The sequence below is a fragment of the Protomyctophum parallelum genome (assembly GCF_964188405.1).
Source record: "Protomyctophum parallelum genome assembly, chromosome: 16".
NCBI lineage: Eukaryota > Metazoa > Chordata > Actinopteri > Myctophiformes > Myctophidae > Protomyctophum > Protomyctophum parallelum.
The window spans coordinates 2,936,795-2,964,531 of NC_139711.1; the positions used below are offsets into that span (position 1 = coordinate 2,936,795).

Consider the following 27,737-nt stretch of genomic DNA (forward strand, 5'->3'; position numbering starts at 1 on the left):
ACGTATGTGGCCCCCGTGCCGCTAGTTGCCTACGTATGATATAATACCTAAGAAGTTCAGAAGGACTTGTTTGTGAGTGTAATCATAAAGTCCCAAAGAAATGGGTATCTAATGTATGTTGGTTAGCGGTCATACATACCAGTAAATGCCTGGTACAGTGTGCACTTAACACCAGTCCTGACCCTATCTTTCTTCTTTGGCACTGGTTTACGCACCACCACTTCATTAGTTGCCTCTGGTGCAATCCCCTGTGATAAAATAAAGATGAATAATGAATTGACAAGACACAAAACAATAGAATTGTTGAACTTGTTCAACATAAAAAAACATTAATATCTGACCTGTGTCCGCGGCCGGTGCCAGGTTTGCAGAGAGCTGGTACAGGCCAGAGGTAACGGTACCGATTTGGCTCGTAAGGTACTACATAGGCAAATAAAAATTAGAATATTGTGGAAACGTTTTTCTCCACGTAATTAAACCTACCTACATGCATTACAGAAAAAAATAACTTTACCATTATGCTTTTTTGTGACGTACCTGTAGTGTGCGGTTTGAAAGAGAAGGGCCACTATATGGTTACATAATGCCTTCCCAGCAGCACATGAGCAAGAAGTGCTCTCCAGTTCCACAGGAACCTTTTCTGAATGAAGTGTGATCTGTTAATAGGAAAAAAACAATGAGCGTTGTTGCTGTAACACGTTACATTTACACTTCTACAAACAGCAAAGGAAAATAAAAACAGTTCAATCTCAAGTGGATGCATGCCAGTGTCCACAGAAAGAGAGAGAGAGAAAGAAAGAGAGATTTTCTGCCTTTAGATGGACAGGACACATGCAGAGAGACATGCAGTAAAAAAAAGGACTCACAATGCACTGTCAGGCTACTTTAGAGCCTAGGGTGCCCGGACCACTAAGCCAACATGGTCAAATGTATTTTGATCAAACAGAGTCTTTCTCAGTCTTTCATTTGTCCACAAAAAAAACAATCTTTTGTTTTTAAAGATATGTCACTCTGACACTGTAACATAGGTTTTTGGAGTTTCACTACAGAAATCACTGACAGACTGAGAAACACACTGAAGTATATGCAACTTAGTGGGAACTATACACTGTAGTCATCTGCAACCGCAGGAAAACCATCCGACTGCAACTGCAGGATGAACCGCATTACAACTATTCATTTTGATAAACCTGAAGGTAGTGAGCCTCATCATTTTTCCTCATTGAACGGTGACTTCGTCCTCTCACCGTCACAGCATGAGCAACTACGTTAGACACTGTGTTTCATTGTTTGGGAAGAAGTGTGCAAGATAAACCATGCATATTAATGAATTATTATATTTCATGATACAGAATGAGATTATGTACTTCTCAAAGTGGTTTGGTTGTCCCCAAAATAATGAATATAGCATTCAAATCTGCTATAAACCTCATCTCAGTGCGGTGAGCTTGTAGATCTGCTCTTTAAAAAAGAATAATTCAACTCTTACAATAGTGAACAATTTTTAATTATGACAAAAGTTTACACAAATCTTTTCCCTCTGCAGGGTCTCTGGCACAAAACCTATTCAGATAGGGGTCCACACACATTTATGTGGCTAATACGTTACGTTACGTATCAAAAGAATATGTTGTGCTGATGTTTTACTAACAAAGACAAAAGCACTTTACCTTCATAATCAAACAGATACTGTTCAATGAAGAACTTGTACCCCTTTTCCCGTTTGGAAGATGGTGTGTCTGAAAACTGAGCAGCAAGCCTTTCAACATCATTGAACCGCATTTTTGGCAGGTGGGCAAGAGATTTTGTGAATTCCATACCCTGAAATTAGCAAAATAATTAATAATGATACACATGGAAATGGTTTAAATTAAGAGCTTTGATCAAGTCAGTAATTTAGTGTAATGATGGATATCCACTGAGGATTGATGTCTATCAAATAATTGATATATAAAATAAATACAATTGTATTTTCGTGAAACATCATAGCCTACTTGTCTATCTATATGAAACAGATTATGTGCCCATTGAATCTTATTTCAAAGGGATTCACCTCTGTTAAAAATGTAAGGCTAATTTGTATACAGAGTTCGATACACACTGAATGGATGATAGTGTGTCATAGTGTGAGATTGATTTAATACTGTATTAAGCAGAAATGTAAACAGCACGATCGAGTCACATAAAATGATAACACAAAAAGTCCTGAGGGCTAAATAAACACCAATGATTAGTTTGCATCATGTGGGAAGAATGGGAAATTGCCCAGACTTGAATTAGGGGCGATGCTAAAGGGAAAGGTTACGGTCCCAGCTCCCCAAGCATGCCCACTTTACTACGCCACAAGGGCTGTCACAGATCAGTTCTGGCTGTGCGGAGAAAATCATTTATACAAAACATTGCCTTTAAATTGGACGGGTAGGTGCGCCAGGGTACAGGTGGTTCAACCAGTAGTCATCATTCCAACAGAGAAGGTCAACGCTAGGGTAGGGTCCGGCTCTAGGAGAGTCCGACGAGAAGAGGGGCCGCGGCCTACCCCCCAGGTATATTTCGATGCATTTGGCACACCCCATGGCGTACCAAAGGAATTTAAAGCCATTGATGAAGCGGCAATTGCTTTTGGTAGCCTGTTTTCCCCGCTAATTGGAATCGTGGTGGACGCAGAATGGATTAATTACATGTACTACAATCAACAGAGATTTTTGAATTTTACTATCTCTGCCATGGGGGCGATTGGCAAACAACTGGCAGCCACCAGTCAGATGACGTGGCAAAATCGGCAGGTGCTGAACGTAGTTCTAGCCGCCCAGGGAGGGGTATGTGCCATGTTTGGCGATTTTTGTTGTACATACATCCCAAATTCTACAGCGGTGAACGGTACGTTCACTCAGGCAATGGGACATCTACACCAGCTGAGGGCTGAACTTCATGCACACGCCGGAGCCACTGTCGGGTTGACTGGGTGGCTGGAAAATCATCTAGGCGGATGGGGGGCATACTTGGCCACAGCAGGAATGGGAATCGTAGGATTACTCGTCATCGCAGCGATCGTGTTATGTTGCTGTCTACCAATCATCCGAGTGTTGGTGATCAAAGGGCTCACGGGGGGAACGAGCGGAACGATGGCACTGCAGGCCATCCAGATGTCCGTACTCACCCAGGGTACCAAAGACATGGAAGCGAGAATGGACGATGGAACGGATGTATCATTATACACAGATCTGGAGCTGTGTAACTACGCAGAGGAAGTCTGAGGAAGATTCGCCCTGTCACTCCCCCGCACAGTTTCGTGCATGGAAATATTGGCCCAAAGTACCCAAAAACCCCGTCTGTGTCACTATGACATGCCCTACCTTTCTGTCACTCAACTCTATTCTAAAACATCTGTCCCTCTATCTGTGCTCTGAGGTCCGGCCGGGCCCACCTCGACTCTTGTGCATTTTTTGGCATGAGAAGAAAAGAAAATAGACATTCTGTGGTTCAGAGTTATTTTGTTGAAATTGGAGTTTAAAGTTTAAAAAAAAAAAAAAAAAAAAAAGTGTTCTATTATAATGTCTACTTTAAGTATATTTTTTATGTGTATTTTGGTTTAGATTGATTAGTTGATGTTCTGTTCATTCCTCCTATTTGGTTTAACCGACAAGTTTTGGTCGGTTAAAAGGGGGGGGGGGTAAAAAATGTGTTTTATCAATTTAGGTTTTTTTCATTTTCTTTTTCTTTTTGTGGGATTTTTAAGCATAAAAGGGAGGACCTTTCTTACAGTTCATTTAGTTAAATTGTTTATGGAGCATATAGCACCATAAAAGGGAGGAATGTCGTATAATTTTCTATAAATTAACTAACTAAATATCTATGGTACTGTTTTTTACTGAGTCAAGTAAACTGGTTTAGTGGTCACAGACCAAAAGGTCTTCTCACTCCGGGGCTTCTGACTAAATTTAACATCTATTGTCCTAAAAAACCTTTGAAGCAGCTCATAGGTGTGAATGAAACCAGATCCTATTGTCTGCCACAAGAAAAAGGGGAACAGTTGCTAACTTGCTAACCATTTGGTACTGGTAAAAAAAGCCACAGTTAAAACTCAATGATTATATAATAAATCTAAGACTCTAACTAATTGTAGGGAGTTTAAAGTCTCCTGTAAAAGGTATGATAAAAAAACATAGGGTTTCGTCATGTTTGTGCTTAGTTTTAAATTCCACTGGTCACACTGTTCTTAATTCATTTCATTTAGAGTGTTCAGTTTTCACGTTATAGTTTCGTAACATTTTCTGACTACAAGTGTTTCCATTCCATTTTTATATACTGTTAAGGTATGAGTAACCATGTTTATAAATTGTGTACAGTTACGTTCAAGTTTTGTTAAAGTTTAAAAACGGTTTATCAGCTAAAGAGCATCGCCCAGTTAGAACCGGATCAGGTCCTTTGTCCTCTCTGTGACTAGTCCCGCCTCTCTCTAGACCGGAAGGAGCTGGGTCTCAGATCCCATTGGATCTCATTGGTAAAAGTCAGGAAACGCCCGCTGCATGTCCAGTAGAGAGGAGGACCTAGTTAGGCTATTTAAGGCCAGGTTTGCCAAGAAGAAAAGGTTCCTGGGTCCGGTTAAAACTCATCATTCGGCTAAGAGTTGTACTGTGTGTTGCGTAAATCCAGAGAAACCACGGAGAATTCCCTTTTGTTCTCATCGTTTTGTCTTGACTGCTGGACGGCTTTTGGATACAAAAAATAAAGCTTTTCTTCAACCTCGTCACATCCTATCCTGTTTCCGTTGTTATCCACCGCCGTACACTGGAAAAAGAGACGACAGATACAATTAAATTCAACAGTTAAAGGATTTCTAGTTATAAAACAAAACGGACTCCCTGCCGTTTATTTAAAAAAAGAAATCAACCCAAATGAGCATAAATTAACTGATAAACACAGGCTAACAGCAGCCGCAACAGCATTAGCATTGATACTTACAAGTTACAAGCACATCCAAACAAGACATTTAAGGCAATTCCAAAATGGTAAAGTATAAAAGACGGATACCATTATCAAGACAAAAAGATGGTAAAACTGAAAACAGTATTAATGTTAACTTTACCTTTCGGAATGAAACGATATTGGCCTCTTAAAGTCTGTAAAATTGCATGTATCTCTATGGGCGAAATATGCCGCTCCCCTGTAAACTCAAACCCGGACGTGAACCGGAAGTTGTCGAACGTCATCGTGAATAAGGTGTATATGCCGCTCCCCTGTAAACTCAAACCCGGACGTGAACCGGAAGTTGTCGAACGTCATCGTGAATAAGGTGTAAGAAATTAAAGTTACAAGATCTCAATGAGTTGCTCTGCGATACCTTGTGGGCTTGTAGGTCTGCTATTTGTGCAATTGGATGGCCTTTACACAGATAGATCAGATAGAGATGAAAAAGTATTTTCAAAAAAGTATTTTCAAAAAAGTATTTTCAAAAGTATTTTCAAAAAAGTATTTTCAAAAAAGTATTTTCAAAAAAGTATTTTCAAAAAATATTTTCAAAAAAATTAAAAAAATTAAAAAAATTAAAAAAATTAAAAAAAAATTAAAAAAAAATTAAAAAAATTAAAACAAATTAAAAAAATTAAAAAAATAAAAAAAAATGAAAAAAATGAAAAAAATGAAAAAATGAAAAAAATTGAAAAAAATTGAAAAAAATGAAAAAAACTTATTTTTTTTTTCTTTTTTACTTAAAAAGAAAAAACTTCAATTTTTTAGATTTTTTTTTTTTTTTTACATTTAAAGAAAAACTTTAAAAACACTTCTACAACTTCCACATACTTTATTCTGCTTAAACTATAGTTTTTACACATTTTCATACTTTTTTTAACTTTAACTTCAGCTTTAATGCATTTTCTACTTTTCTTTACAATATGCTACAGTCCCGAAATTTTGATTATAGATTTAGAACACCAATGGTAACACCATTACTCCCCGAGTTTCAAACTTGACACGGCAATAACTTTATACAAAGCATTTTACGCGAGCCCACGCAGTTTCTACAGGAACTGCTTTCTAGTTTAACTTAAACGCCCAATGCATTCTCTATGGCAATAGCACAAACTTTGGCATGCTACTAGTCCTACATACTTAAACCTACCAACCCCATTATAGCCTACTTAGGTTCATCTTACGGTGGACATGTTTGCCTGAAAAGGAATCTTTGAAATGTGTCATAGTTTTAGAAATATAGTGCTTTCAAATTTACAATGGGGCTCAATGGCAGACATTGGCACGTCAAAAATCACTTTCACCTAGAAACTCCATTCACACTTTTTATTATTATTAGTACGGCATACTATAGCATGCCGTTATTCATCATTTTTGAGGATTTGAAAAAAATGAAAAAAACGATGGGTTATAGCCCATCCTTTTTTTAATTTGATTTTTATCCTCGTTTTTCATCATTTTGGACCATGGGCTATAGCCCATATCGTACGGCATACTATAGCACGCCGTTTTTTATCATTTTTGAGGATTTGAAAAAAATAAAAATAAATGAAAAAACGATGCGTTATAGCCCATGGTTTATTTATTTATTTATTTATTTATTATTTTATCCTTGTTTTTCATCATTTTGGACCATAGGCTATAGCCCATATCGTACGTCATAGCCTACTATAGCACGTCATTTTTCATCATTTTTGAGGATTTGAAAAAAATGAAAAAAACGATGGGTTATATAGCCCATCGTTTTTGGAAGTTTTGATTTTTTTTTTATCCTCGTTTTACATCATTTTGGACCATGGTCTATAGCCCATATCGTACGGCATACTATAGCACCCCGTTTTTCATCATTTTTGAGGATTTGAAAAAAATGAAAAAATGAAAAAACGATGCGTTATAGCCCATCGTTTTTTATTTATTTATTTATTATCCTCGTTTTTCATCATTTTGGACCATGGGCTATAGCCCATATCGTACGGCATACTATAGCACGTCATTTTTCATCATTTTTGAGGATTTGAAAAAAATGGAAAAAACCGATGGGTTATAGCCCATCGTTTTTTGAATTTTTGAAAAACAAAAAAATCCTCGTTTTTCATCATTTTTGACCATGGGCTATAGCCCATATCGTACGGCATACTATAGCACGCCATTTTTCATCATTTTTGAGGATTTGAAAAAAAATGGTCAAAAATGATGAAAAACGAGGATTCAAAAGAATGAAAAAAACTACTAGTCCTACATACTTAAATCTACCAACCCCATTCTAGCCTACTTAGGTTCATCTTACGGTGGACATGTTTGCCTGAAAAGGAATCTTTGAAATGTTTCATAGTTTCAGAAATATAGTGCTTTCAAATTTACAATGGGGCTCTATGGCAGACATTGGCACGTCAAAAATTACTTTCACCTAGAAACTCCATTCACACTTTTTGTTATTCAGCTTACTGTGGAGACACATGCTGGAAAGTTTTACTTTGAAATGTTTTATAGTTTCTGAGTTATTTAACTTAAACGCCCAATGCATTCTCTATGGCAATAGCACAAACTTTGGCATGCTACTAGTCCTACATACTTAAACCTACCAGTAGCAAGTAGGGTGGCCAGACGTCCGGTTTCACGCCGGACAGTCCGGTTTTAGACCCACCTGTCCTCCTCCCACCTCAACCTCTGGCCGGACACATAATTGTCCGTTTTTTTGTGATATACAGTGCTTGTGTCATTTACTGTCATAGTCTGTCATTTACGTCGTCTGCCTGGGTATTAAAATCTCCGCAGCGCTGCTCAGCTCCGCCTCCGCAGCGAGCCGGCCTCCTTGTCCACACGTAAACGGATAAACGTAGGTTTTTATATGCGTTTTGGGGGGGTCGCCCACACGCAAACGCGTTTTTGGTCCATATAAACGCATCTTTTGGAAAACTCCTGCCACAGTGTATTTTTTTTTAAACTCCGCCTGTGTGTTCCCGTGTGGACAAGGTAAACGGAGGTTTTGCATGGGTCTTGCCTACGTCACCGTCTGCGCCCCAATTTAAGACGTCATTGCGACGCATTGTTGTTGTTTGCTGCACATGGAAGGAGACGGTGAATGCTAGCCGAGTGAGCATAATTATTATGGATGTGAGAAATATTGTTCTGGTTCTTATGAACCTCTTAACGGGACTTTGTACAACAAAAGAGGCGCAGAAATGCACAGTTTCAAACACTGCTGCTACTACTACAACCCACAGCTCGACGGAGTTGGCGACGCTCCTGCAGACCTCGCCAGTTTTGGACAAGACCCGGTCGGACCTCCACTTGGTGGGATAATTTCGAGAACGAGGTGGTTGTAGAAGCAGAATGGAAAGAGAATTTTCGTATGTCCCGGACAGCGCTTTTGTCTTTGAGTGAGCTGCTTCGTCCATACATCGAAGGTCAGACAACTGTAATGAGAGCGCCTGTCGGTGTCGTAAAGAAGGTGGCATGCACTTTGTACTATTTAGCAGACGAGGGGAGAATGCGCAAAACCGCAAACTCCTTTGGACTGTCTAGACAGGTGGTTTCGAAAATAATAAGGCAAGTGTGTGAGTCCATTACTGTTCATTTGGGCCCTGTGTATATACAGTTGCCTTTAACTGAGTCTAGGGTAGAGGAACTTGTAGCAGGATTTCAGAGAAACCATGGTATCCCTCAGTGCATCGGAGCCGTGGATGGGACCCATGTGGAAATAAAGCCACCATCATTAACAGGATCTATGGATATTAACCGAAAGGGCAGGTTTTCTCTGAACATACAAGCTACCTGTGACTATAAGTATTCATTTATGGACGTTGTAATTAAATGGCCGGGTAGTGTGCCCGTATGTTTTCAAACTCCAAGCTGAACACCTATTTGAAAAATGGCACCATCCCCTACTCAAAAAAACAAATAGTAGAAGATGAGGAGGCCATTCCAGTGTTTCTCCTTGGGGACCCAGCATACCCTTTACTTCCCTACCTCATGAAAGAATATGCTAATGGCGGCAGGACTGCTCAGGAACAGTATTTTGGACTGTCCTTGTGTCAAGCTAGAATGGTAATCGAATGCTCTTTTGGCAGACTTAAAGGACGGTTTGGAGCGTTGAAAAGGGCAATGGATATTAATCTAAATGACTTGCCCTTCGTCATCTATGCCTGTTTCGTGCTTCATAACTACTGTGAAGCTAACAAGGAGATAATGGATGAGAGTATTGTAATCATGGCAGTTCAACACCATAAGGACAATCAACCTGCCACAGAGACTAATAACAGTGCTGACACGTCCAAAACAGAAGGGAAGAGGGTCAGAAGAGTCCTTACCAAATACCTTGATCCTCAGGTAAGATATCACTGCTGCTAGAGGACCCTACCCTGTGATATATAACAATTAACTGATTGGTATTAGTAAAAGGGAGATATAATGGCCCAAATTCAAGTTTCCTTAAATTTTTATATTGCACTTTATATAAAGGTAACAAAACAGGAAAAGTGGGCACCATGGAAGAGTGGACGCCTAGATGTTAAATTGTCTATAATATTAAATAAAATTTAATATATGGTTTTGAGTAATGTAAAGTACACATGATTATAACACGCTTGAACATTGGACAATTAAGACCTAATTCTACAAATGCATCTCCTCTCCCTTCCCCTGACTGTAACCTTCCCCCTCAGCAACCCTCACCCTCCCCCTTGTCATCTTTTTGATTCCATTTTATTTCTCTCCCTCTCAGGTCGTGTGTGTGTGTGTGTGTGTGTGTGTGTGTGTGTGTGTGTGTGTGTGTGTGTATGTGTGTGTGTGTCATTGGCGAAGCTCAGGCTCTGATGGATAACATTTGATTCCTTCATTGAGGTGAGGGGTAAGCTCTATTTTACCGCTACTTACATTTACTTATGTTCTGATAAACAAACTATTTAAAAGTCTTTGTATGATTTTAACTTACTCTAATTAATATAATATAAGTAGAAAACAAGGAAAGATATAACGATAATTACTCGCATATCTGCTTAATATGTTTTTACTTTAAACAGGTGGCGTGTGTGGACTGACAGTGAACTAAATACAGGGCAGTCGTTGACGCCGGTCAGAAGAGCGGGCATTGAAGAGTATTTCTGCTCTACTTCGAACTTGTTTGCTTGCAACAACTACCCTTCCATCTGGTATCGAGACGGCAGATGTTGACCCAGCGTCTCTTCACAGCGTGGATCAATCTGCAGATAACCGTGTCAGAGACTCGTCTTCACCTACACCCACGGAAGCGTCAGATGCGTCTGGATCACTGCAAGAGTCTGATGACAGCTGTCTGACCCCCTCAGTGGTCAAAAAAGTAGTTACACAGTTAGTTAGTTAGTTTGTAGATTCGTTTTTGCCACCAAAAGCGAAAGGGGATTCTTATAAGTGGACTGACAATGAGGTGGAATTGTTACTCAACGTTGTACTCGATTACAAAGTGAACAGAACGTTTGAAAACGTGGATTGGGATTCTTGCATTGGTACAGTAGAGCAGTACCCACCAGAGACCAACACTGACTACCCTCATCGCAAGGAGGAGATTACCAAGACCATAATGACAACAATTAAAGCTCAAGGCAATACGTTGTAGATATAGGCAAGCCGTTGACGCCGGTCGTAAGAGCGGCCATTGAAGCGTAATACTCATTTATTTCGAACTGTGCGAGCAGATCTGGGGTGGTTCCCCTGCAACTACCACCCTTCCATCTGGGATCGAAACGGCAGACGTTGAGTTGACCCAGCTGTTCTCAACAGCGTGGAATCCGTTCATCCATCTGCAGAAGATAACCGTGGCCAAACTAACTAACTAACTGTGTAACTACTTTTTTGACCACTGAGGGGTCAGACAGCTGCCTTCAGTTCTTCAAACACTGCAGCCCCAAGATCAGGTCAGTGAAACACTCATTCGTGCTCTGTGTCTCGGTTCTCCTCAGCAACCCTCACCCTGTGTCCCCCATGTTAAAGCCATCTCCCATTTCATTTGTCTCTCTCTCAGGTCTCAGCCATCAGAGCCTGAGCTTGGCCTATGATAAACTGGTTCACACACTATAGCATCACATGATGCCTTTATTGAGGTGAGAGGTGACCTTGGAAGCCTTCTTTTACCACCTACTGCTAATTACATTTACTTATGTTATGATATACAAACTTTAAAAGTCTTGGTCTTGTCACATTTCTTGCATTTAGGAATCCCTGTTTTGGAAGCAAAAGGAGGTCTACATGGGCGAGGTCTACATGGGCAATGTGCTGCAGGCAGAAGGACAAGCCCCCACAAGACATGCCTTACCGTGGGCAGGTATGATATACACATAGTTGCTTTTATTCATGTCCACATCAACAACATTACATCAGGGGGAAGAATGTGTACTACTGATAAATATGAATTAATTTCAATAAAATATACAAGAAACCAGGCTGTGCACACCATGGCCTGATGCCAATAAGAAATGACACTAAAGATCAGTTAGGTTTTAAATTTGGATGGGAAATATTGAAGTTTTGTGGCTGTTGGTAGGGCATTCCACAGTTTTGTGGCACTATAGTAGAAAACGTTTTGTTTGACTGTCCTGTGTGTCCTGTTGTACGTGTGTTTCCAGACTATTGGAGTGCATGGTAGATGCAGCAGAGGCTCTGTGTCCCCATGTGATGAAGAGGAGCAGTCTTCGCCCAGAGCTTAACCCATGGTCGTTCCCAGGAGCTTTGTCACCAAAACACTCCTGGAGCAGTCAGGGGTTGATATTATTAACACATTAAGGTTTGTGTGTGTTGTGTACTGTATGTGTTTTTGCTTCAATAATCAAATGTCTGTCGCTTACAAATAGAAAAAACTTCCCTCACTCCTGTCTTTCTCTGTCTCTACCCCGATGGCCTCCTTTTATTGTCTCTCAGTGCGGTGAAGCTGAGTCAACTAAGCATCTTTCTGGCCCAGGCCGTAGCGTAACGGTCTGGGCACCGGACTGGTGATCCAGTCGCGGTGTGCCGCGGGTTCGACTCCCGAACCCGACACGGCCTTTACCGCATGTCATCCCCCCATCTCTCTCCCGTTTCCTGTCAGCCTACTATCTGTCCCTTAAAAAATCAATAAGGGATAAAAAAAAAACTAAGCATCTTTCCTGTCTGACCGTATCGTTCATGAGATCTTAGAGGCTCTCTCCAGCTCACAACATACTCTGGTAAAACTTGTGCTTAATGGTTGCTGTCTATGAAGGTTTTGATATTTTACCAGTTTTTTTTACTCTGTGTATTGTCCTTTTAGCAGCAGAATGTTTGTCCCTCCCTCTCATTTAACCTATTAAAACCAGGAAAGTATCTGTGTCCGTTTAGATTTAGTGTAGGCTATAAAATATAGCAGATATACAAGCTCACACTTCGTGCCTTGCTGCAAGCTGCTATTTATTTTTTATTTTTTTACATTTTTGACAAATCTTGAAAGTGAGAACTACGGATTTAGAAGCCATTTGTAGAATGGGCCTCAGGTCTTAACAGATTAATTATTTATTTCCTTACAAAACCACACTAATCGGTTAGAAAGATCAAAGTTCAGTGAGTCTAATTATCTTGTCCACTCATCACATAACTAATTTCCCCTCTTCCTTTTATTTCTCTCCTTCCTGCTCCTCCAGACCACCTCGTGCGCCGAGGTCCTCCAGGCCGTGAAGGATGTGGAGCAGTCCAGGATGAAGTTCTCCAGGCCCTGGATCAGCATCTCCAATTTTATAAATGTTATCATCTACCAATTTCTTATCTTTACTTATTCTGCCAATGCGTAATGATTACAAAAAATAATGGACAGACAGTACACAGTTTGAATGTTAAGAACTGTTTTATTCCTTATGCAGGGAAAATGTGCAGTGCATACAGAACTACTGCTTAAACATTGGAACAAAAATAAACTGACATATAAAAGATACTGTGTCTTCAATTCACAAACATTAGAGGTAAAAGTCCTGAGAATCAGTGTTGCACTAATTTAGTGAAAATAGCAGTATAGGTTGTCTATTTTCACCATTTACAAAAATTGAGACACTAAGGTCTCCACGTAAACAAAGACATTGCTTTAGAATTCATTGATAATACCCTTCTGGACTTTGGGTTAAAAGTTCTACTCATAATATCCTGCAGTATTTTGTCACAGGCCAGAAATGTATATAAAAGTATATAAACAAAAAACGAAAATCTTGTGCTGCTGTTTTTGCTTATACCTAACATCTGAAACAAGTACTGGTGCCTTAGTTTACTCATATGTGAATCTAGATCATGAAATGTAGCAAATTTGCTTCAACTTAAGTGATTGGCACACAGCACATGAAGCATACACATAGTAAATGTAGCCAAAAGCTTATATTTCATACATAAAAGATTTCACAACCTACTGTGTAATGAAAGGTAGAAAAGAAAAGCAGTGCACCTCGGCCCACAAAGGCTACAAATCTATCAAATTGTTACCAACACCCCCCTAAATTGAATAATGCAAAGAATGGACAAGACTAAAGACATATGCAATAAAGGTCTGAATTATTACAACATATGAAACATTTATTCAAGTATCACAAAGTGTCACAGCATCTGACATTAATGTACAGCTGGCGAACTTTGGGGTCGCCATCGCGACCTCAATGGCTGCTAACTAAAACAGTTTTGGCTGTAAAACCAGATGAGCTACACACATGCAGACTTTGTGTCTGTCATGTTTTTGGACCATTACAAACGTGTTGGAATGTTTATCACTATGATTGGGTGTGTCTGGAACCCTATGGCTATGTGAAAACGAGTGAACTTTTGACGTTTTTGACAAACGTGGTGTCTATTTCAAACACATTGAAATGCTCTGATGTATGATTACATCTATCTAGAACACTAATATACACATTACTAGATATCATAGGAGTATTAAATAATGAATGCACAAAATCTCTGTACGTGCATATACACGTCCATCAGTAGACGTATCTCGAAAATCGTTCAACCGACCAACTTCAAACTCGGCATGTGCGTTGCTGCTGACTCCAGGTACATTTTTATGTCCGATGTTGAGTTGATTGGATAGGTAGTTGTCCAGAACCACCTACAGTATGTACGCCCAATCGCCTATACATAGGTGTTGGTGTAACAGTATAGTATAGTATAGTATAGTATAGTATAGTATAGTATAGTATAGTATAGTATAGTATAGTATAGTATAGTATAGTATAGTATAGTATAGTATAGTATAGTATAGTATAGTATAGTATATAGTCTAATGCCTTCATGGGACTGTTGTCTTCCTGCGCTCGCATGAAATGCAGACCAGCCTCTCCTCTGTTGTTGGAATGTCAAAATATCCATCGCGGGGTCGGAGACCAGAGCCATTGAGTCATTTAAATGCTACTTTAAATGCTTAGTATGACCTTTCACTGCTTTGTCTCAACCATTACTCAATGGTTCTGGTCTCAGACCACACGGTGGATATTTTGACATTCCGTTTTTTGGAATGTTGCCATTGCTGTTCGAGCAGCCATAAACTAAGTCAAAGTCAAAGTCATACGATTTGTCACACACGTTACCGCAGTGAAATTTGTTCTCCGCATTTGACCCATCTCTTGGAGCAGTGAGCCGCAGCCAAGGAGCGGTGAGCTGCAGCCGTGCCGCGCTCGGGAATCATTTGATTAGTAGATTTGACCCCCCAATCCAACCCTTTGATGCTGAGTGCCAAGCAGGGAGGCATTGGGTCCCATTTTTACAGTCTTTGGTATGACCCGGCCGGGGACCGAACCCCGACCTCCCAGTTTCAGGGCGGACACTCTAACCACAAGGCCACTGTCTGGATGAACCTGGTAAACAGGTTCATCTCAATGTTCTGGGAATCACGTTATAATCACAGAATGACCCATTACAGAACTAAACAGGGAGGTGGAATGGGGGAGGGAATTTGAACGCTGACATCTTAACCACTGTGTCAGCTACCATGTAGAGTGTGTCAGCTAGCATAGAGTGAACACAGAGTAGTGACTGCTTAAAAGGAGTGTGTGACTGGGTGTGTAGTGCTGCCAGAATTGGCCAAAAATAGTATTTTTTTTAAAACACCACATCAGTGAATCAGTATTTCTTCTCCTCAACGCCACGACTAAACTCAGGAAAGAGCAACAGGAAAAATGCTGAGAAAACTATTACTAATTTTCATACTATTGTTTCAGTTATTGATATTATTTGGGTTATGGTTGCATTATGGTTGCAGACACATTCATCAGACGATGGCAGTAAATGGGCTAACTGAACAAACGCTCAAAGGAAAAACAACGCAAGTACAAACAAAACGGTCATCCTGTCCTGAGACCTCTCCTCACCTGGTGGGTCCACTTCACGTGGAGTTCAATTGGAACAGGACCATTGAGGCTGTGAGGACAGATTTAGGCTCTACTCTGCTTGAGGGAGGACGTTATAAGCCACCAGACTGTATTTCACATCACAAGGTGAGTAAATTAGTTAAAATGAGAAAATAACAGTAAGCCTGTAGCGATGTCTATATGCTCTTGAAGCCATAAAAGACTACATTTGTATGAAAAGTAAATCTGTAAATCCATATATATTTGAGGTCACAAACGGGTCAAGTGTCCTTGAGCAAGAGCACTGAACCCCGGCCCTAATTGCTCCCGATTTCCTCTGTCATCGGTGTATGAATGTGTGTGAATGAAATGCACAATTTATATAAAGCGCCTTGAATAAAGGCGCTATATTTTTTTTGTTATCAAATGTTTTTTATTTTAAGACAAAAAACACAATAAGACACGTTAACAACATGAAAGACTCAAAGCAAACAAAACACACATAAAACAACACACAACAGCAAAAGCAAGGAACACAAAAACAAAAACAAACAATCCTCTTTTGCACCATGCAATCTTGCTGTAGACATTTCTAGATAAATGATATCCAGAAAGGTCAAAGCCCATTGGCGAAATGACAATGTATGAGGCGGTTTCCAGTGCGAAGCAACCATCTTCTTTGCGGCCGTTACGCCAGCAAAGAAGACACGAATACGGGTGTTATTTAATGGCAACTGGGATACATCATTTAACTAGAAAAAGTGCCCTTCCGGGCACAGGTCTCCACCAGGTTATCCACAGATCCGTGCAGTTAGAGGTAAAAACACTTTTCGGCCAGTTATAGCGCCACCTTGAGGCTGAGTTGAAATTGTTCATGTGGCATTTCGTCCTCGGCCTAGTGGGAATGTGGGTGCACAATTTCACGGAAATCACGCGATGTGTTCATGATTTGCAGCATTTTGTTTGAAACTGAGCACTCCTGTGAACTTTGGAAGCCAATCTTAACCAATCAAGATGGAGTCTGATAAATCTGAAAGACCCGTTTCGTTGAATGGCTCTAGAGAGACTGTGTACCAATTTGCGTGATGTTTGGACAAAATCTGTAGGTGTACTGTGCAAAAACTTGTTTTGCACAAAGCGGCCTCCTGGTGGCGCTATAACAGGCCGTTCTGGAAAGTTTGGGGCAGAGGTTCATGGTTGGCATCCAGGGAGTGTGTGTGCAAAATATGGCATCGAAAAACTTGTTTTGCACAAAGCGGCCTCCTGGTGGCGCTATAACAGGCCGTTCTGGAAAGTTTGGGGCAGAGGTTCATGGTTGGCATCCAGGGAGTGTGTGTGCAAAATATGGCATCGACCGGGTTAACGGTGGCCGAGATTAGCTGTTCACGGACACACGGACGGACGGACACACGGACGGACACGCGGACGGACGGAGTGCAAAACATACTCTCCCCACATGCCTTCGGCCTGGTGGAGACAATAAGAATAGAGATGGGGAGGGTGTGATGTTAACTTGTAGAATAGTCGAAAGGTTAGTAGCAACCAAATTCCAAAATGTGAGGACACTCGGACACTCCCACACCATATGAAAGAATGTACCTATGGTGTTTGAAGTGCAGAAAGTGCAGTTGTGATTATTTAAAATCTGCATAGCACACAATCTACGGGGGGTTAAGTATGTCCTATGAACAAAATTTAGATGAATTTGTTGATGATCAGGATTCCTAGAAGACAGGACAACATTAGACCACACTGTGTCCCAGCTCCAATCTGGATCTAGATTTGGTATGTCATTCCTCCATACAGTATCGACAAGCAAGGTCCCATAACTAGATTCTAATAAATAATCATCATACAATACGGAAACAAAACCTCTTGACCCAATATCACAGATAAGTCTATGCAAAGGGTGCATTGCAAGGGGGGTCTGCCATGGCACCCCATATGTCCTCATGGCAGTTCTCAATTGTAAATAGAAAAAAAAGAGTTACCAGGCAAGTTAAAAATATCACATAAATTCTGGAAAGAACGTAAACCATTAACATCAAATAAATCAATAAAGGCGCTATATAAATGCGCCATTTACATTAGTGTCTGAGGAAGGGCGAGAGCCTGAAACATCGCAAAAGCACTTAGGTGTAATAAAATAAATCCTATAACTTGATCCAACATTTTCCTGTACAACTCATGACATTTTCCTGTACAACTCATGACACTTTCCTGTACAACTCATGACATTTTCCTGTACAACTCAACAACAGATCATTGTTATCTTCTTTTAGGTGGCAATCATCATTCCATTCCGCAATCGTCATCAACACCTGATACACTGGCTTTACTACCTCCATCCCATTCTGCAGCGCCAACAGTTGGACTATGGAGTGTACATCATTAACCAGGACGGCGAGGGGAAGTTCAATAAGGCCAGATTGATGAATGTAGGGTTTGCTGAGGCATTGAAGGAGTACAATTATACCTGCTTTGTATTCTCTGATGTGGATCTAATCCCTATTAATGACCGTAACATCTATGGTTGCTTTAGTGATCCCAGACACCTGTCTGTGGCTGTTGACAAATTTGGTTTCCTGTTGCCGTACTCAGCCATATTTGGTGGGGTTGTGTCATTGTCCAAAGAACAGTACTCGACCATTAATGGCTTCTCAAACAGCTACTGGGGCTGGGGCGGTGAGGATGATGACATCTACCAAAGAATTGCCTGGAAATCCATGACCATCACTCGGCCTGACATGGCGACTGGGAGGTTCAAAATGATCAAGCATGAAAGAGACATGCATAATGAACTTAATCCGGACAGAGTTGACATACTCGATAGAACCTCATCAACCATGGACAAAGATGGGATTAACTCCCTCAGATACACCATCAAGAAGATTGAGAAGGATACACTTTACACATTTATCACTGTGGACATTGGCACTCCGCCCAAAAGAGAGTGGGCCTGGCTGGTCTGACCACGTCTTAAATGCAAAAAGCACTGTTTGATTTTACACTTGAGCGGCTCTGGGCGCTGCTGGTGTGTTGCCATGTCTGTTTATTATAAGCGGCTTCTTTTTCTGTAAAGTTGCTTGTAATTATTGGTAGTTACTTGCGCAAGCAGAGCGCGCAAGTAATCGGTTCGCCCGGTCTCCTTCGTCGCGACAGCTGTTCCGCCATTCGAGGCTTACGCAGAAAAACATCAAATCTGTGCCTGTATTGCTGGACCAATGATGACGAAATGACCGTATTTCTTACGTCATCATTTAGAGCTAGTCATACGTATACTATATACATAATCACTAAAAAATAAAATAGCAAATTGTGCCTGATCTGCTGGGACCAGAGTACGTGGTGTGTATGTGTATGACTAGCTCTAAATGATGACGTAAGAAATATGGTCATTTCGTCATCATTGGTCCAGCAAAACAGGCACAGATTTGATGTTTTTCTGCGTAAGCCTCAAATGGCGGAACAGCTGTCACGGTTTTTGGCGCAAAGTAACCACAGAATACCGCTAATCAACTTACAACTACACACTTTATACAGTATAGAGTATAGAGTATATATGTATACATATATAGTATATGCCTATATACTATATATATACTATATATATTTCTTACGTCATCATTTAGAGCTAGTCATACGTATACTATATACATAATCAGTAAAAAATAAAATAGCAAATTGTGCCTGATCTGCTGGGACCAGAGTACGTGGTGTGTATATGTATGACTAGCTCTAAATGATGACGTAAGAAATATGGTCATTTCGTCATCATTGGTCCAGCAACACAGGCACAGATTTGATGTTTTTCTGCGTAAGCCTCAAATGGCGGAACAGCTGTCACGGTTTTTGGCGCAAAGTAACCACAGTATACCGCTAATCAACTTACAACTACACACTTTATACAGTATAGAGTATAGAGTATATATGTATACATATATAGTATATGCCTATATACTATATATATTTCTTACGTCATCATTTAGAGCTAGTCATACGTATACTATATACATAATCAGTAAAAAATAAAATAGCAAATTGTGCCTGATCTGCTGGGACCAGAGTACGTTTTGTGTATGTGTATGACTAGCTCTTAATAATGACGTAAGAAATATGGTAATTTGTGGTCATTTGGTCCAGCAACACAGGCACAGATTTGATGTTTTTCTGCGTAAGCCTCAAATGGCGGAACAGCTGTCACGGTTTTTGGCGCAAAGTAACCACAGTATACCGCTAATCAACTTACAACTACACACTTTATACAGTATAGAGTATAGAGTATATATGTATACGTATATAGTATATGCCTATATACTATATATACTATATATATTTCTTACGTCATCATTTAGAGCTAGTCACAGGGGCGGAGCTACCGGGGGTGTAGGGGGGGTGGTCACACTCCGGCCCGGACCTCCTGAGGGCCCGGGCTGTCAGATGACCGATTGACGATTTTTTACAGAGTCACTCACGACTGATAAAACCAGCGGGCCCCCGCGAATCCCACAATTAACCAGATACAGAGCTTATATAGCCTATATAATAGCCTACACTTTAGCAAAATATCATGTCTGATGAGAATGTACTGTGCTGGACTGTACAAGCACCGTGGAGTCTGTCTCACACTCTCTCCAACAGACATCCTCAGCCACGCTCCAAAAGTGCAGCACCTGTCATGTCACTCATTAGTAGGCTAATCACTCTGTGATGATTTAGGAGTGCATATGTGTGGATAACTTCCTTTTCTCCACAACGGACTGTTTCGATTCTAAACCCCTTCTTGTTTCTTTTCCCTGTGTGCGATCACTCAGAAGGTGAAACAGAACACAAAGATGAGTAGTAGCCTATTTATTTTTTAACACGCACGCAGCACCTCTCCCTCTCTCTACGTCTCTCTCTCTCTCTCTCTCTCTCTCTCTCTATGTCTCTCTCTCTCTCTCTATGTCTCTCTCTCTCTATGTCTCTCTCTCTCTCTCTACGTCTCTCTCTCTCTACGTCTCTCTCTCTCGTGTGTGTGCACTGCTGTGCAATGTCACAGACACAGACGCGATCAATAATATATAGCATAAATAATAGGCAAAATATAACCCTTTCCCTCTATCTGTGACTGTGATCAGCTCCTCAACCCTCACACACAACTCCTCTCTCGTTCATGCACGCCTGCTCAAATTAGCAGCAACTGTTTGCGTAAATGTTTTTTTTTTTTTTTTTCGATGGGGGGGTGCTGTCGAGAGTCAGGTTCGGTGAGGCCCGGTCGTGCTGTCTCACACCCCGGCCCGGGCCAATGTTGTTCCGCCACTGGCTAGTCATACGTATACTATATACATAATCAGTAAAAAATAAAATAGCAAATTGTGCCTGATCTGCTGGGACCAGAGTACGTGGTGTGTATGTGTATGACTAGAAAAGCTAAAAAGGGATCCAGAATATATCTACAACGATAAAACTGTATTTCTTATATAGATAGAAACTTGAATCATACTTAATAATACTAGATGTTTATATGTATAAAGTAGGTAGCAAATAGTTACATCTAAACATTAATCATTTCAAACGTTCCTTCACAGAGATACTGAGATTTGACAGTTTACAGCGGTCGAAAGGACTTGCGCGCTCAGCTTGCGCACTAGTTGGCCATTTATGGCCTACTAGTGTGCAACAAGCAAGTATGCACTCGACAGAGTGCAGTTCTAGTTGTGGTTGCTTTTCTTGTTTCTAAAGTGCTTATTTGGGCTTTTCTCCTAATGTTTTAAACCAGTGATCCTCCCCATGTCAAGGACCCCCAATTGAATGCATTTGCCCAACTAAGGACGGCTAATCCAAAAATATTTTGGGCCAGTGACCCCCATGAAGGATTTGTGTTTTTAAATGTTTCAATACAATGTTTCAAAAATATTCCACAATTGTCACTTTTTTCCTCTTTTCACTTTTGAAAAGAGCAGATCTACCAGCTCACAATGCATCACATTCATTCATTAAAACTATGAACTTTAACTACAGGTGGATATATAATGATCATTATAACAACGTGCAAGAAAATATTTAAAAAGCAGGAAGAACTTTATATTTGTGGACAATGAAAATATGTTTATTTTATTTTAATGTGGTGTCATTAAAATTAATCTTGATATGGCAGACTCACTATCTAGAAAATAAAAACAAGGCACTTCATTTAAAATAGGTTACAGACCCCTGTTATATGCGCTTCTTTTGGGATTATTTTTTATAGACCTATTTCATTGTTTCTATGAGACATGGCAACAGCAGTCTTTGAGCTCTTTGGTAAAGATGAGTTTGAAAGTTGAGATTTGAAATAGTCATTGTTCGCTCAATTCTCAATATTTTTATTATTTAAATTAAAACATCTCCATAATCCATAAAAGTTTTCTTTCATACGCTGTATCACACCCGATTCAAGTCTTCTTCGATAAAATGCTACGAGTGAAGACCATAACATCGGGGCCGCAGCATTACGCATGGCGCCGGTGGCATTTCAACTCATTCCTTCATAGTGACTCGAATGAAATAAAATACAATAAGCGTTATTTTACTGGTGTTTTTCAATAGAAACTGCACATCGTTAATGCGTGATAGAGAATAAGCAAGTCCTTTTACTATCATTAGCCTACCGGCATATTTATTTGTATCATACAGTCTGGCTGTTGTTTTGAGAGAGGGCACATATGGGGCTAATTCAGGACATGTGCGGTGCAGTGAATGTCGAAAGACACTAGTGCTGTCCGCCTCGGCAGGTTCTGTGTTCCGTCGCTGTTCTGGGTCGGCACTCGGCAGCAGCCAGCAGGTTTCAACGGCAGGCTGGCATCGCTGTTGCCGGCCAGGGTGTTCTTGCTGGTTTGGGGGTCCTTGACACAAAAAGGTTTTCAGCACCCTCTGGTGGACAACTCTGTGCACAGAATAGCTTTGCATTGCTTCATGGCTCCACCAATATGAAGATGCACTGAAGTTAAAGGGTTATCTATTCCAGTGGTTCCCAAAAAATGTCATGTCAAGGACCCCCAAATTGACACTCATTAGCCCATGTACCCCCATTAGAAAACATATGCCAGGGACCCCCATAAGAGAAGATTGTTACGGCTCCAGCAGTGATTGTCAACCTGTTTAATTTCAAGGACCCCCCAGTTTGACATGCATTAGTCTATATGGACCCCCATTTAATGGCATTTCTATCTCTGGGAACCCCCAATTTATATTGTAAAATCAATTGTTAATTTAAATGGAACCAGATGGACCCATTACATTTGTACACTCTCAGAGTTACAGACCCATAAGGGTCCATTTGGTTACAAACTATCATTTAGCTGGGGACCCCCTGGAACTCCCACTTTGGGAACCACTGGTCTATTCTATACGTAGGTTAGTTCCAGCTATAATAATATTGTACTTGGTTCTTTACAGCACTGGCTCTCAAACATGTTTATGTCAAGGATCTTCATCTTCACATTGATACGTAGGCTATAACAACAATTAAACAGCTTTGGTGCCAGGGACCCCCATAAGATAATTTCTTTGTTGTTAAATTAGATTAGGCGACAAAGAACAGTCCAATTATGCTTTAATTGATGCTGAAAGTAATTTTATTGAATTATTGATTCATTTTGACCTTACAGGCGTATGCAACTAAGGTCACATTCACACCAGAGAGCTTTGTTGCGAACGAATCCTGCTGCGCATTTTCAGAAAGTGCACTTCGTTTGGCAGGTGTGAAGGCTCATTTGAATCCTAATGCGTATCAAAGAAACACATTCTACTCCGAGCAAAAACGGGGGTTTCATTTCGCTTCCAATCGCACTTGATTACGATTCGGTGCAGGTGGGAATGCAATCCGCAGTAAATAAAGGAAATTAAGCAAACAATGTGGCGGGTGAGGAGCTGAACACAGTTAGTTGCTTTAGCAGACAATTTGAGGGTCCATCAATGGAGTTAAGAGGTTTTGTCCAAAGCACTTTTTACTACTTTCCATTGGTTCGATATTTTCGATTTATGCCAAAGAAATCTAAAACCTCAAACATTGAGGTTTCCTCCCGACAGCAACGTTATGAAATTGGCCGCCGACCCCCATCTGAAAATATGTTGTTCCAGGGACCTCCCCTCAGGGACCCCCCCTCAGGGACCCCCCCTCAGGGACCCCCCCTCAGGGACCCCCCCTCAGGGACCTCCCCCAGAAGCAAAGATTTGAGTTAAAAACTTTCGCTCTGAAAGAATATATATTCAAAGATTTGCGTCACATTTTCAAGATTTTTCTACAAGCTCATAGCGTGGTGCCGGTGCACTCGGTGCCGCGCTATGAGCTTGTACATCTGCTATTTTTCAATAGCTAAAGTATAACATAATGCTTAAACACCACAGGGGTTCCCATCCAGAATGGGTTAAAATAGGGTCAGAGCATCAGAAATGCAACACTGGACACTGGTTGCTTACCACCAGCCTATAGCTGGTTGGAACTCCTTTGCGCCTATAACTTGCGGGAAGGTATCTTATTTTTATAACACAACTTCCTGGCTGACAAGAAAAGGTTTTCTCTGTTGATTGAAGAGATCAACACCAAACAATAGCTATGGAAAATGTTCCCACGTATCTCATATGGTTGGATATTATATGTGGCTTATACTAGGGTAACGGGTTGTCCTGATCGGATCGGGTGATCGGAAATCGGAGCCGATCATGTCATTTTCAAATGTTCGGGATCGGGAGACATACATCTGAGATTGGCCTCTAAACTCTTTTATTTGTGATGTGTCACTGTCAGTGTCAGCACATAATATCAGTGTGGGGAGTTTGAGCAGACTGACAATCACATAATCATCATCACCTGTGCCTTGTTGTAGACCACCATTACCTGTGCCTTGTTGTGTAGACCACCATTACCTGTGCCTTGTTGTAGACCACCATCACCTGTGCCTTGTTGTAGACCACCATTACCTGTGCCTTGTTGTAGACCACCATTACCTGTGCCTTGTTGTGTAGACCACCATTACCTGTGCCTTGTTGTAGACCACCATCACCTGTGCCTTGTTGTAGACCACCATTACCTGTGCCTTGTTGTAGACCACCATCACCTGTGCCTTGTTGTGTAGACCATCATCACCTGTGCCTTGTTGTAGACCACCATCACCTGTGCCTTGTTGTGTAGACCACCATCACCTGTGCCTTGTTGTGTAGACCACCATCACCTGTGCCTTGTTGTAGACCACCATCACCTGTGCCTTGTTGTGTAGACCACCATCACCTGTGCCTTGTTGTTTAGACCACCATCACAGGCCGGCCTCTTTGATGCGGGACCTGAGACGATCTTTCTGGGGGCAAGTGAGCAGCAGAGTGGTTTACGACCACCTGTAGGCTGTAGCATTAGTGGCGTGCACAGACATTTAGAGGGGCAGGTGCTCAAGTGAAAAAGGGCGTGGAAGATAGATTTCGTGGCATAAATAAAATATTAGATTAGTTTAAAAAAAACAAAAAAACATGAAGAGATACAGTACAGTGCAATAGTGGTGTCAACAAACTATACAAATCGTCATATCTCCCAGAATTTATTGCAAATGTGATGATTCATCAAACCTGGAACTATAGTGCAAATCTGCCTCTGACATATTTGTAGATGTGGTCTTTTGCAGTCCCCCATATCCCTGCTTTTCCCACTGAGACATGCTGCAGTTTGGCACCTGGCAGGTACAGTATGTCCAATGCTTTCTACAGGTACAGTATGTCCAATGCTTTCTACTACAGGTACAGTATGTCCAATGCTTTCTACTCGACGGAGAATATGAGAATATGTTGCGAGTCCTGCTGTCTGTAACAACCACTTGTCCCATGCCGACATAAACCTGCACTGGGAAAAAAGGCTGTCTCGCATCTCCAACCTGCACCTGGGAGGAATACATCATCATGATTAATTACCATTGGATGACAAATCTGAACCAAATAATGTACTTCATAACGTATTCAAAAGTCAAAGATTGAAAATGCATATTGACATGAGATGTAATAATAATAAAACTTTATTTGTATAGACTAGCCTCTCTCTTTTCTAAAAAGAGAGAGGCTAGTGGAGACGTTCAGAGTGTTGCCATGTCCGCTTAATTATAAGCGACTTTGGGCTTGTTTTATATAATAGGCTACTAAGCCTAGTCAGGCTTCTTTTGGGCTTGTTTTCATAGACATGGTTGCTTGGTTCTCTTCCAAAACCTGGCAACACTGCCAGTGGGATGGTCGGTATGTTTGTTGTGCTCTCACAATCACTTTAGTATAGTTAATGCAGAGATAAACAAACCAAATATGCCGAAATGAAAAACTACATTTAATGAGCAATGGAGCAAGGAACTCGACATCATAAAGAAAGGGAGGCTGTGTGAACATATAGGCTACTGGCTTCATTCTATGTCCCACACCGATGACCATAAAACTGTATAAAAAAACCACAAGAAAGAGATTAAACATAAAACATATCTAAACATGAAATAAAATAAATTGATTATAAAATGAATGGCCTTTGTGGTACCCTATAATTTAAAAAGGTTAATTTAATTAGCAAATATATGTTCTCTGTGGACATAATGCTGGAGATGATGGTGGTGAAAATCAGGTGCAACAGTAGTAGTAATAATATTAATAGGCTATATGGGGGGGGGGGGGGGATCTGGGAGGGGGGTCGGGGGAGCGAGCCCCGCAAACGTGTCCTCCTTTCTGAGGTCTTGCAGGTGGCCACCCTAACACAGGTAAACCTGAAAGACAATAAGTGCACATGTATCAGCAAACAAGCATTAATGAAGAACTGTAGGCTACACTTAAAATAACAAGTAAGACGCGCAAACGCGGGAAGCGAACGCAGCTCGTGTGTGTGTGTGTGTGTGTGTGTGTGTGTGTGTGTGTGCTACAGCTGCGCCCTGTGTGTGTGTGTGTGTGTGTGTGTGTGTGTGTGTGTGTGTGTGTGTGTGTGTGTGTGTGTGTGCTACAGCTGCGCCCTCTGGTGGCGGGCGGGTGGTGTAACAGCGTGACACACACACACACACACACACACACACACACACACACACACACACACACACACACACACACACACACACACACACACACACACACACACACAGACATTCAGCCCTTGCTGTCATAGTAAGTGGCTCACTGCGTTCGCAATTAGGTTATTTATGTTATCGGGTAGCTTCAGCTAAAGACTGACGTTTCTATATGTCATAATGTATTTTCTTTAAATGACAAATAACAATTGGACAGCACCAACTTCTATGATCTGCTCCTGTAGTGTACACACCCGTCCCCCTAATCAGGCTATAGAGGGGGGGTTATCCTCCCCAAGTTGCCAGCACAACACACCCCTCCCCCTAACCTTAAAAATAGGGGGATGCCAGCCCAATGCACACACAAAAGAAACAGCCCCCCCAAAACCCCCCCCCCCCCCCCCCTCAGGTAGCAGCACAATGCAGCCCCCCTTCCAAACACAATCAATGCCCCTTTTCTGGATTGATATTAATTAATCATGTATTTAATCATGTAGCATTACTGTGTTTAAAAACTCACCTTCTTTGACTAGGGATCTTAGTTCATTCAGCCTGGAAAAGGCTTCTCTGAAGGCTGGCTTCCCGTTTGCTCCCAGCCCCCTGGTTGAAAGAAAGACATCCTAAATTGAGTCTAGGTAGCAGCAATAGTAACGCGCATAGTTGCATTACAGCAATACAGTAACAGTAAGATCTGTTTAACATTTGGTCTGTTTGTGTGTGTGTTATTGTTTATAATAGAATGTTTGACCTAAATAAAACATAAATAAATGTTACAACACTTCATCTTGGAACTACTGTAGCCGTATTTATAAACACGCTGCTCTGTTTTGTTTTACAATTTAACATTACAGTGTAGTGTGTAGTGTAACAATTACACTATACAGCCATTTAACGGTGTTTAGCTTACCATTTGTATGCGACGTGAACTTCATCGACGACAATGCCCAGTAGGTTTTCACGATACACTTGTGAGGAAAGCATATCACGCCATTTATCGTTCCGTAACCACGATACCAAAGACCAGCTGACATCGGCCGTCGAGGATGTCGGCGTGTGCTGCATTATCTGCGAGTTGCCCAGGATAGAGTCCCAGATTCGTAGCCTCTTTGATTTGATCTGCTACGAGGGCAGTCAAAGGAGACACGACTATCAATATAGGCTTCGGCTTCGTCCCCAGTTCTTTCACTACCAGTGGAGCTAGCATCTATCGTCATACCGGTCATGGTAGCAGCCATGTTGACTAGTGAAAAAACGACACAACAGCCCTTACAGCCACTTCTATATAGCGTCACATCCGGTTTCGCACATATCCCGCCCTTAGCTCACGCTGATTGGTTCGACCACGGAGCGGTTGAGCGGTTAGGTTTTAGCTCAACTCCCTGAGAGATCCCAGATGGTTGCTGTGTTGGGGAACATGGTTACCCAATACCGC

At 41.1% G+C, this 27,737-nt stretch overlaps 1 protein-coding gene across 1 annotated transcript; it reads left to right on the plus strand.

The window, feature by feature from the left end:
• Window positions 1-15,200: 15,200 nt before the first annotated feature.
• Window positions 15,201-18,244, plus strand: LOC310873371 (beta-1,4-galactosyltransferase 1-like; the record flags this gene model as incomplete). The annotated part of the gene is made up of 2 exons (XM_083785741.1): window positions 15,201-15,419; window positions 17,555-18,244. 2 exons carry the CDS (start codon window positions 15,201-15,203, stop codon window positions 18,242-18,244), a joined length of 909 nt encoding a protein of 302 aa, XP_083641867.1.
• Window positions 18,245-27,737: the final 9,493 nt, after the last annotated feature.